General features: G+C 37.2%; 1 protein-coding gene across 2 annotated transcripts; it reads right to left on the bottom strand.

The window, feature by feature from the left end:
- Positions 1-2,822: 2,822 nt before the first annotated feature.
- slc5a8 (solute carrier family 5 (sodium/monocarboxylate cotransporter), member 8) lies at positions 2,823-8,246 on the bottom strand. 2 transcript variants are annotated; one of them, XM_015397411.1, is made up of 17 exons: positions 7,885-8,246; positions 7,691-7,810; positions 6,772-6,837; positions 6,623-6,674; positions 6,455-6,522; positions 6,321-6,359; positions 6,104-6,219; positions 4,813-4,953; positions 4,602-4,731; positions 4,414-4,502; positions 4,227-4,336; positions 4,066-4,133; positions 3,863-3,949; positions 3,495-3,706; positions 3,304-3,404; positions 3,124-3,212; positions 2,823-3,048 (listed from the first exon to the last, which is right to left on the bottom strand). In XM_015397411.1, the coding sequence occupies exons 1-17, from the start codon at positions 8,113-8,115 to the stop codon at positions 2,932-2,934; spliced, it is 1,836 nt and encodes a 611-aa protein (XP_015252897.1). In that variant the 5' UTR covers positions 8,116-8,246; the 3' UTR covers positions 2,823-2,931. The 2 variants fall into 2 exon arrangements, with proteins under 2 accessions (XP_015252897.1, XP_015252905.1); XM_015397419.1 differs by lacking the exons at positions 3,124-3,212; positions 3,304-3,404 and having other exon boundaries at positions 2,888-3,048.
- Positions 8,247-11,703: the final 3,457 nt, after the last annotated feature.

Genomic DNA, 11,703 nt, shown 5'->3' with positions numbered 1-11,703 from the left:
ATTCTAGCAAACCAGTATACTTTCATATAAATGAACACCTTTATAGATTTAAACAGGTTAGAGTCATCCTGCTGATTTTGAAAAGTATTGTTTACAGTTATAGGTTTTTTGACAGGATTACTTCCCTCTAAATGCCAAATAAAAGCATCCCCAAAGCATAATGCTGCCACCACTATGTTTTGATAGTCGTTTTTTGTGGGCTTTCAGAACTTTTTTTCTCCCACCTCTCGGATATCAGATACCTTGTGTTGGACTATCATACAAATTAAAAAGAAACATATTAGGTTCTTGGTTACGTAATATTACATAATTTTGGTTACATAATTATACATTTTAATACATAAAAAGAACAATATGAATTGAAAATGTTGAAAAGTTTCACTGCAAATTTAATAATGCTAGCTAAACTTATTTACTGACATTTTCAGTGACTACATGATGTAGTTGAAATAAAAAATTTTATGTTTGACTGTGAGTCATCCCTCCATTAGCTCATAAATGTTCAGTCACCCTGCTGGCCTTTTGGATATGATCAAAAATCAAGTTTTTCCACTTAAATCAAAGAATGTGCAACATCTTAATGCCAACTCAACCAATATAAATGACTAATGAGTCATTTAAAGTCTATTTGTTTAGAAGAAGCTTGTATTTTCTTATTTCATTTATGTCAAAAGCCAAGCCTTGACTATATTTGCATCCTATATTCTTTATGGTTTTTGCAGGGGGGTTTTCATCCACCAGATGGCGCAAATTATTCACCTCATTATCTACAAAAATCATTTTATTGGCCATGTGAAACCTACTGATCTCTATTAACTGGATTGTTGAAAGACCGGGAAAAAAAAATTAAGTCACCATCTTGGAAATCCCCACCCACACAAAGTCCCACCATAAATATGACTGTAATGTAATTATCATAACAATGCAATACAATACATGTATAATACATGTACATCATCGATTTAGCACTTTTGGCACATCATCAGTTAGTGTGTATTTCTGTGTGCGTGTAATATTCTTTGTATCTGACTACAGTATTATTATACTCTATTAACGCTCTATTTTTGTTGTGATGGATTTGTATAATATGTTATATTACATGATTTATAGACCTCAGACTTTTTTCCAGCTTTTATTGCCATTACACTGTCACAAGTACAGAGCAATGACATTCACTCTGCATTTAACCCATCCCCTTTGGGGAGCAGTGGGCTGCCATTGTGCAGCGCCCGGAGAGCAGCGTGGGGTTAAGGATCTTTTCTCAGGGACCCAGAGTGGCAGCAGGGGCATATTTAGGAAATGTGGGGCCCTAGGCAAAGACAGGCATGGGGCCCTTTGAATTGAGAAGACAACACATAAAACAGACCCATTATACAGATACACAAATTTTAATAGAGTAGACATACATTATTTGTTATACCTTTTGTCCCTCTCTTCTTATCCCTTTTCTTGCTTTGTTCCTCTCTCTGTTTTCTTTTGTCCCTTTTTCTTTTTCATATTGCTGTCTCAAAAGGAATCAAAGATTTACCAATCACTAAGACCATTCTAACTTAGCTGATTGCTCCTTCCTGTGTTTCCAAAAAGGCGACAGCAAAAGTAAATAACCCAGTCCTTCTTTTCACTGTAGACTAGCCATGATCTGCTTATCTATTCTCCATTTTTCATTTAAATGAAATTATAGCTGCAGGAATCATGACAGCAGACAAGATAGAGGAGAGTCGGAGGCGGGATTATGAATCCACTTGCTCTGCAGAGCAGAGTTCGGTGCTTTTATACGGTATGTTGTCGCCAAAGTCTCCAGCAACAGAAAAATGTCGCTAGAGTTGGCGCTAAGCTCTTTTTCAAAATAAAGCGCTAGAGGGGGTCTGTAAAGTCCCCAAATATAGTGACAATATTGCTAAGTATGTTTGGACCTTACTGCACATGCACAGCAAATGGACTGATCCAATGTGGGGGACACTGAAGGGGGGCCCCTGAGACACACTTAATATTATAAGCATTCTGATGGCATTTTAATGATAGGACTTTTATCAAAAACATTATTCATGTGCACAAATAAGTAATAGCTGTATTAACCATACATGTAAAAGGACATTTTATGGGGTCCCTAGGAATTTCGCAACTGCCTAGTTTTGCCTAATAGTAAATCCGCCCCTGGTTGTGATCCAACTGTTTTATTTTATTTTATATATGCTTTTTTCTTTTACTTGCTTTTATTCCGCCTTTTATTTTTATTTTATTTTATTATCGAATTCTTCTAAAGCACGTGGAATTGTCCATGTACTGAATTGGGCTATACAAATAAAATTGCCTTGCCTCACCTGAAGACTTTGAAAATGTCGAGATTTAAATAATGGAATAAAACTATTATTAGATCACACTTAAACATAATAGTGCCTTACATACAGTAGTGTGTAAACTAGCCTCATTTGTAGATTGAAATTTGAAAAAAAAAAATGCTGCATTCTGGCAATCTTCTAATCTCTTCCCTTGATACAGAACCTTCTCTGACCTGTATTAGAATGAAACAAGCTGTCCGACTGCATGTTTTTGTAGTTTTCTAAGCATTCCTGAAAGGTACATCAACTTAGTATGTAGAAAAAAGGGCAGTTTCACAAAAAGAACACAACACATTGTATATAACTATCAGCAATGCAAGACTTTTCAAAGTTTGCAAAAAAAGAAGCTTAAATGATGAATATTTTGCACAAACAGTAGGTCCAAGCCCTCCCAATTATACAGCAGAACCACACAAACTAAGGTTTCAACCGATATAAAAACAGTTTCTCAGTCTTATTGATTAATTTGTTTAATTTCTCTTCACATTAAATTACAGTTAATCTTTTTTATTCCTGCAAATAAACAATCCACATCTTTGTTTCTTGTACTTATTGGTATTCCTTTGTAAAAGACCAGAGAAAAATTATTTTATCAAGAAGCACTGTTTCTTGTGAGGTCCATCTCAAAATCGCTGAAAGCAGGATTAGAATTGCCAAATGTCATCTCTCGGTCCTTCTTCAGGTCCAGATGTCCACTTCGACTCTTGATCTAAACAGGACAGAACACAGAAGTTAAGGTTCTCATAAGAGTTTGAGTAGATTTCATCAGTGCAGCAGTACTCACTCTGCCTTTAAACATCTTAATAAAATAATAAAAGGTTGTGTCTTCCTTTTTTAATATTAGCCTTGGCTCCACTTTGAGCTTTCTTCCTCCTTGAATAACATGAACGGAGAAAAATTGAGAATCAAAAAAGCTTACTGAGCACTAAATGTTGGTCTTATTTTAATGGATTAATATATTTGCCTGTCAAGATGCTGACCACCAGTCCTACACCAATAGCTACTATAGTTCCCAGTGGACTGAAGTAAAGGTAGGACAGAGAGTAGAGGTCAGCTAGCAAAGGCCTGGGGATAGGAGAACATTTTGCACAAGTTTAAGAGATAAAGTTGGACCAATATTGCAAGTTGGACACATCAACACTTTGAAACACCTACTTGACACTGTTGTGGACTGAAACCACTGCTGTGGCGTTCTGGAAAGGCAGAGTACTGGAAGTCCAATTTAAGCCAGGAGCAACGGTGAAGTTGCAGCCATCGGTGGACAATGGTAGAGGTCGGCTCATTTCAGGTGCTGGAGGATATATCTGAGCACCAATGCCAATCCACAGAGACAACGCCAGCCCTGAGACAAGGCCTGATAAAGCTCCCTGAAAGACAGAAGAGTGGGATAGCCTTTTTAAAATGAGAGGGTTAAAACAGGGTAGAGAAACCACAAGAAAGTGAGAATTCATATAAGACGCCGTTTAAGAAAATGCTTTCGACCAACGAGTTACTAGAACTCAAAACAGCCTCGATAGACTTACTTTAGAGTTGGCAAATGGACATAGGATTCCTAGTGTGAACAAGCCAAGTAAAGGACCTCCAATTATCCCAAAAATACTGATGGTTGCCTGTTTAGAGAACAGCATGTTTGCCTGACTGAATTCTTAACAAAAAACAGGCAACATTTACGGACATATTTGTTGACATAGTTACAACAAAGTAAGCTGCTTAAGGAGATTCACACCTGCAAGATTCCTCCCATAAGTGAGGCCAACCCAGCCATCCCAATGCATAAAACCCCATAAAAAAGACCTGCAAGTGGAAACGGGAGAGCATTAGGATGTGTGCAAGAAACATTTCTGACAAAAGAGCAAAAGTTTTAAGCTAGTTAGTAATTCTACTCACTCATTCCTTTTGAGATCCAAGATAACTGCTTTTCCGAAAAGTTGCCGCACGGTCTGACAATGTCCTCCACTGTTACTGCTGCAAGGGCATTGACGCTAGAAGACACTGTGCTGAGGGTAGAAACAATCCCAAAAAAAAGTTTTCAGGACAAACTCTTAAAAAGGAGGCAGTAATACCAGCTATTAACCTCAGAGATCCACTATAAGCCGCTGCAACAAACAGTCCTGGAAGGCCAGGATAGTCTCCTAAGATGTCCATCACCAAATACGGCATCAGCTAGGAAAGAAGGAAAACTTGGTTTAATACCAAACCTTTAGTGTTGTCTGACACCTCACATATGTACACAAAGAAATTGGTGCATTTATGGATGTTTACCTGGTCAGGAGCCGAAATAAGTCCAGTGGTCCAGGGGTCACAACTTTTATAGACTGAGAAAAGACACAATCCTGCAAACACTGAGCTCAGCGAAATGGACCAAAGACCCAACAAGTTGATGTACAAGGAGCTAGAATGAAGAAAAGGGATCACATGAAAAGCTCTAACAACCTGCTACAGTGAACCCATGTATTCGGAGAATAGGACTTACAGTCTGGCATGAGTCATGGTCTTGCAGGAGATGTATCTTTGAACCTGGGCTTGGTTGATTCCATAGACACTGAGCCAAATGAATGTCCCTCCGATAGAAAGAGTCCAAAATGTGTGTCTCCTTAGTGGGTTTGGATCGAAGCTGATAAAAGGGGGAACAGATTAGCTTGGATATTCCTAAAATCTATCTGCCAAGGTTGATGAGAACATTATTCTGGAAAGTAAATGATGTTCCTTTTTAAAGCTTATTTGTGGTCTTCAGTATTATCCGTTCTGCTCTTTGGCCACCAGTTGTAAAACTGGGTGTGTATTTTTTCAGATGATACTCTTGTTTATTTGAATACTCTATTAAAGGATACAATAGTATGTTGTTAAGAGTTTCAAAGTTTAATAATTACATATATTCAATTTCCCTAAATGTATAGGGGTCTAATTCAACTCATTAAAAAAAAAATTAACAAATTTGCCTTAATGATTACCTCCTAAACATCTTCAAAGCACTACAAACGAGCAAAACATTTGCTCTGGAAAGACATGCTGTAAACCATTTTAAAGAAGACCTCCTTGTAAACCATGGACTTGGACCTACCAGTAAGCCTTTAATTTCATTGTTTGAGGGTCTGTGAGTTCAATACCATCAACCTTCCTGGTTTTAGAGCGGTTTAAGGGTCACGGCTGAATAACTCAACGTGTGGATGGGTGTTTAGGCTATCTGAGACATAATCTTGGGTTTCTACTGCCGATGATCCCGATAAGCCGCTAAGCTAAAGAGAAGACCACAAAAAATGTGTCATCAATGGGGTAATTGCCAGGTTGGTGGATGATCCTTGTGTAAAACCAGAAAATATCAACCACAAACCTGGTTAGCTGATATCTTTAAACTTTGGGTTTTATTCCCATAACATCAGCAAACCTCACATTGTACTGTACAAACACAAAGAAGAGGCTTATTTAAGGCATTTTTAGTACTTAGACTCATTTTAATATGACCTAGATACACATTTTTAGAGGTCCCCATTAAATATTTGATAAAGATAAGACCCAGCAAAAGAGTTTGGCTTTTTTAAGTTTATTACACCATAAGTTTTATTGAATTTATTGATCTCACAGTGGAGAAATTTAGCCATTATATCAGGTCAAATACTCAAAAAGAGTTGTATTTATCCAGTTGTATTTATCCATACTGTAATACATAAGTTATTACAATGCACAGCCCATCACCTTTACCTGCTGAGCAATTAATCTCCCAGCTCACAGAAAAGTAACATAATTTGATATTTTCTGACACTCACTCTGTGAGATTCAGTCTTCCTCCATGCTGTGAGTCAGAGATGATGGGGAGGACTCCACCTTGTATGACTACACAGCGGATGATGACGGCGAGGAAGCCTGCAAGCATCACACCGAGCTAGAGGGAGAAAAAAAAACCCCAAAGCTGCATAATTTTTGTTCTTGCAACTTTTCTGAGTTTAATTGAATTGCAACCACATACTTATAAAATAATCCTACCTGAATGACATCAGTCCACACAACTGCTTTTAGACCCCCCTTCAAAGTAAAAAGCACAAATAGATTTGGTTCTTAGCTGTGCTGCGACTTTGTAGCCTTTTGTTTCATATCGATTTGGATATTTCGTTACGCACCATCGTACAGTAAAATGTACAGACCACTCCAGTTGAAATGACAGCACCCCACAGATCCATACCAGTCACTGCAGTGGAGGGAGAGGGAAGCATTGAGTTTGTCTGGACAAAGCCGAGAAGGGTTAAGTGTTCTTTGAGGGATAATGACTCATAAATCTGACCACATACCTTGGTTTAAAGCAAGAGCCGGCGCATAGATGACAATCCCAGTATAGAGGATCTGTAACAAAAAAGGACAAATTCCCCAGCAGGAGTCAGATTTGTGCTCTTACCCACAGAATGAGCTGTAATTATGTGCTTACTGGCCCGATACTCACTGTCTGAACAATGAAGAGCATGGTTCCTAGCAGACGCGTCGCTCTGCTGAAACGCAGCTCCAGATACTTGATAGAAACAGACCCAAAAGGAAAGAATTATTTGACTACATGGCCCTCACATTTACCTTTCCAGGCCTGGCACAGATAATCCCTAGATTACATTTAACTCTGTGGTCTGACTGTTTTATTCTTTTTACTACCTGCTTATATCATGCTTTTATCTTTACTTACTTTTATCTTTCTTCTATTTCATGGTTTTCATGTGAAGCACTTTGAGTTGTCTTTACTGAACTATGCAATATAGTAAACTTACCTTGTCTTGCCTTGCAAGTCATGTTTGGTAAAGGCAGATTTGGTCATGTCGGCTGGATGTTGTCTGAATGTTGTGGTATTTCATTAACTAAGCTCTATAATCATGTATTTTGTTTGTTTTTTATTGCTTTTATTCTGCTTTTCTGTGGTCTAATTGCTTTATTTGTTTTACAAATGTTTTTGCTTTTATTCTGCTTTTATTTTTCGTCTATATTATTATATAATTCATGTAAAACACTTTGAATTGTCCATGTACTGAATACAAATAGCCTTGCCTTGCCTTACCTATTTGGAAATAAAATATCCAGCTGATCTAAGCTTTGATTTTGAAATATAAGAGTAAAATGTTCTTGAGTTGATGCCCTATTTGGGCTGTCAAGACGATGGGAGAGTATGAACGAATACATTGGAAGTTTTGGTTTAAGTTTACCTAGAAGTTGGTGCGTAGATATGAAAATGAGATTGTGTTCTAATACAATAAAATAAAAAACCTACAGACTTCTTATAGGGGAAAAGCCTGCTGAAGACCTGAGTAGTTTACTTGGCTTAGAAAATTAACCCACTTGACACATGGACTAACTGCATCAATTTGCGAAACCAGACTGACCTCATAGGTGCTTGTGATGCCCAGCTTGTAGAAAACTGGGAGAAAGACTTCAGAGGTGATCAGCATTGTGAATACATAAGAGACAGCATAAAATCCGATGCTGGCCCCGTAGCGATAAACCTGCACAGGATTTTTGATCTACTGTTAAAGTTGCACAGAGGATGCAGATGATTCCATTCATCCGTCTTTCTTACCTCAGCTGGGTTTGCCAAGACAGTGATGGCTGACATGAAGCTGGCAGTCAGGGACATAGCGACAGGCAGGGCGGTCAGCCTGCGACCCCCTGTCAGGAAGTCCCCCGAGCTTCTCTGGCTCCTGTCGGTCCAGGCGTAGTAGACCCCAACAGCAGCAGAAACCAGCAGCATGAGAGCAAAAACCACATAATCTGCTACAGCAAAGGAACCGACCACGGAGTTTCCTGACATTTCTGGTTGAAGAAGCCTTTTCTCTTTTTTAAATATTCTGTCTGGAAAGCAACCTAGACTCTCCCATGTGTTTAATTGTTAGAAACAGGCAGCCTTCTGTGAATAAATGGAAGTCCTGGCACATCACCTGCTCACTCAACACTGAGCTGAGGGCAGGACCACAGACCGAAACCTTTTATGTTAGTGGGTGTATGTGTTTATGTGTGTGAGGGGGAGTGAAAAAGAGTTCATGTGTTACCTTCAGGACAAGAAATATCTGTGACATTAAATGTCATTATAAAAACAAAGGTAAAATAATTATCTAAACCTTTAGACCTGGATCTTGTAGTATTTTTGTAGTTAGTTTGACCAAGAACCTGGCTATGGATATAAAGCAATTGTGCTTTTTCAGCAATTTTCTTCTAACATTGTGTAAGAAATTCCTTCTTTGTAATGTCTTATCCAATGTAACAGACCGCAGTGTACCCAGCGGCGGCTGATAAGGAACCCACCTCCAGGATTTAGATGAAAAAGGTGCTTGAGTAAACTTTGATTTCTACTGATACACTCACGGCAGGACAACAATGTTGTAGAATGTGCAAAACTTTTGTGTGATTTTTATGTGATATTCAGAATCCATTAGAGGAAAAACCCAGGTTTACAAGAAACTATTAATATACAAGAATGTAAGTGCAAATATTACTTCATATAGCTCGTGAGTAACTGAACCGTTAAAAAAAAAAAAGTGTTCTACTTGGTAAAAAAAAACAGTTCTTAATAAAAGCATTTATATTTTTCATTTTTTTTTTTTTTTCCCTGTTCACAAAAGCACGGCACATCATCTCCAAGAAACCATTCCCCACCATGAAACATGATAGCGGCTATCATGTTTCATGAAAAAAAATAAATTAAAAAAAAAAAAAAAAAAAAAAATAATAATAATAATAATAATAAAAAAAAGAAACACGATAGCGGCTGAATCATGCTGAGGGTATGCATCTCTCATTAGCATACTAAAAAAAAAACGACAATGCAAAATACAAAATGCATTCCATGCTTTTTTGTTACAAAAAACACAAAGTTTAAGAGGTGTGAATGCCTTTGAAAGGCATTCTTTTTTTGTTTTAATCTAAGAAAGTATCAGCCTTTTACTGCAATACGCTAGATGTGAAATTAAAAACAGAAGAATGCAACAAGTGGAGGGATTCAAGGAGTGACAGGATGTTTCCTTTCCTAAAATTTGAAGGAGGACATGTTTCACTGAGCATGATCAATCAGACTTAGTGGACAGCATAACTTCCTCTTGCTGGACCCAGGACATGGATAAAAAAATTAAAGATTAAAAAGAGTAAATGCTTTAGCCACACTTGTCCCAATTCAATTTAAGACCTGGATTCCTTTTCTGCAACTCTCTCTGTTAATAATTTACTAAATAAGTCTACCGGTACCTTTAAATTTTGCCATTCTGCTGCCAAACCTAGAGATGCTACTGAGAAGAAAATTCTTTTTAATGCTTTCTGATTTCAAGAGAAAAACAAGTGTTTTTTTTACACCTGTGAAAAAAGAAAATAAACATAATATAGACGACAATAAAGAAGTTTTTTACAAATACAAGATCTTTGGTTGGAAAGTGTTATTTTAATTGGGGTGGTGCAATGTTCTTGGAGTTTCTTGCAGAGATTTTTTCTCAACATTCTCTACTTTTTAACATGTAAACTATTTTAACATCTAAATAAAACACTGTAATTAAAAAAAAACACTGCCTCCAAATGAATTTTTAATAACCTTACAGACTTAGTTATCCAAAATTACAAAGCCCAAGCAAAAAGTACTTGTCCCTCATGTTAGCTGTTATCAGACACTATTTTACTTTAGCAACCTGTCTGACAAAATAAAATATGCTATAAAACTGTAAGATATCATTTCCTTGTCATTGTTTGCCATTTTCAATCTATCAGTTTTGGAAATGCTTTGGCAAATCAGTTTCTAACACTTTGTGACTCAAGCAAACCGCAGTAAGAGTCATCATCCACAAATGAAGGAAACAGAGGTGAAGATAAGTCCTCTTCCTCCAAGATAACTCCACCACGTCGATGATTCAACAGAGGGCTCACAAATGAACCCAGAACAACATATAAAGCACCTCTGGTCTTATTTAGCTTTGCTGAGGTCAATGTTCATGATTTAACACTAACAAAGAGACTCAGCAAAAGAGTTATGATGCAAAAAATCACCATGACCATGAAAAATAGAAAGGTATCATTCATATTTGCCAGAAAAACAATCTCTTTTTTCCCTCTCAGTTGTTATGTTAAGAGTAAACATTTTGGACGGTCACATTAGAAAAATTATACTTGAACATAGAGGTGGTAGAATAATGATCTGCAGGTTGTTTCCTCTTAGTGCTTTGGAGACTTGCTTTATTTGAGGAAGCCTAAAATATCTGAAGGGAAATGTCAGGCCATGAGTATCCAAATGTTATTCTAATTTATCCAAAATAAAATTATTTTTATTGGGACACAATAAACATCATGGTGAGAGAGCTGACTTTTAAAGGGGGGAAACTGGCTATATGTGTCTAGCAGTGATGATGGAGTGATGACATATATATTTTATGGGACCAGCCAACAACAGGTTTGCAAAACAATTTAAGAATTGGCAGCAGAAGCTCAGATTTTACTGGGTTTATAACAGAAATGTGTTGTAAGGGAGGAAATTGATTAATTATTTTTGGTGTAAACCACTTACTGTTGGCAAAATTGCTTTTTAAGGGTGCTAATATGAATATAAATAGCCTAATGATAATCTCATAGATCATACTCCAGATTTTCTTTTTCTTTTTTTCACAACTACAAGCTAGCACAGGGGTCTTCAATGTTTTCCAGTCCAAGGACCCCCAAACAGATGGAGCGGGGACCCCTAATTATATTGTGTAAAATGGTGTTATATCAAACTTGTCCCATATTCACTCTATTACATTTGGAGTAATGTAACTAAAGTAATTTCTCCCTGGGATTATTAAAGCATTTCTGATTCTGATTCCTCATGATGAGACAGGTGTTGTGAATGAAACGGTGCCCAGCTTGAAAAAGCTCCTGTGTGACGCTGAATGTGTGCATTGATGGCTGAAAGACAACTTCTGCCTCCATTAATCTGTTTACTACAGTGTGTTGAATTCATGTTAATGTGTATTTAAAGACATTTCAATTAGTGGAAGAAAATTGCACTGATTCAAGTCTAATCAACCAAAACTTTTGCGAACCCCATGCAGTACCCCCATGGAACCCCTAGGGGTCGCGGACCCACTTTTGAAGAGCTCGGAGCGAGCATGTACTTGTTTTCCTAAAAATAAACAAAAAAAACACGTAATTTGATATAAAAATACACTTGATATAGATTATTCATAATAGATTACAAATAAAAACTCTAAGTTCTTGATAAACTAAGCTTTTAAGTAAGTGTCTTAAGCTATAAAATAAAAGAAGAGAAACGTTGGAAAGAATAAGCGAAGCCGGAAGTGATCTGAGCTTACTCTCGCGATTTTACCTCCTCGGCTTCCGCCACGAGGTTTAGCTTCTTTTTTCTTACCCACAATGCATTGTCCAGCAT

The sequence above is a fragment of the Cyprinodon variegatus genome, unplaced genomic scaffold, assembly GCF_000732505.1.
Source record: "Cyprinodon variegatus isolate N-32 unplaced genomic scaffold, C_variegatus-1.0 Scaffold28, whole genome shotgun sequence".
NCBI classification, from domain to species: Eukaryota; Metazoa; Chordata; class Actinopteri; order Cyprinodontiformes; family Cyprinodontidae; genus Cyprinodon; species Cyprinodon variegatus.
The sequence above is the reverse complement of the archived record's forward strand: the minus strand, read 5'-3'. Positions and strand labels throughout refer to the sequence as shown.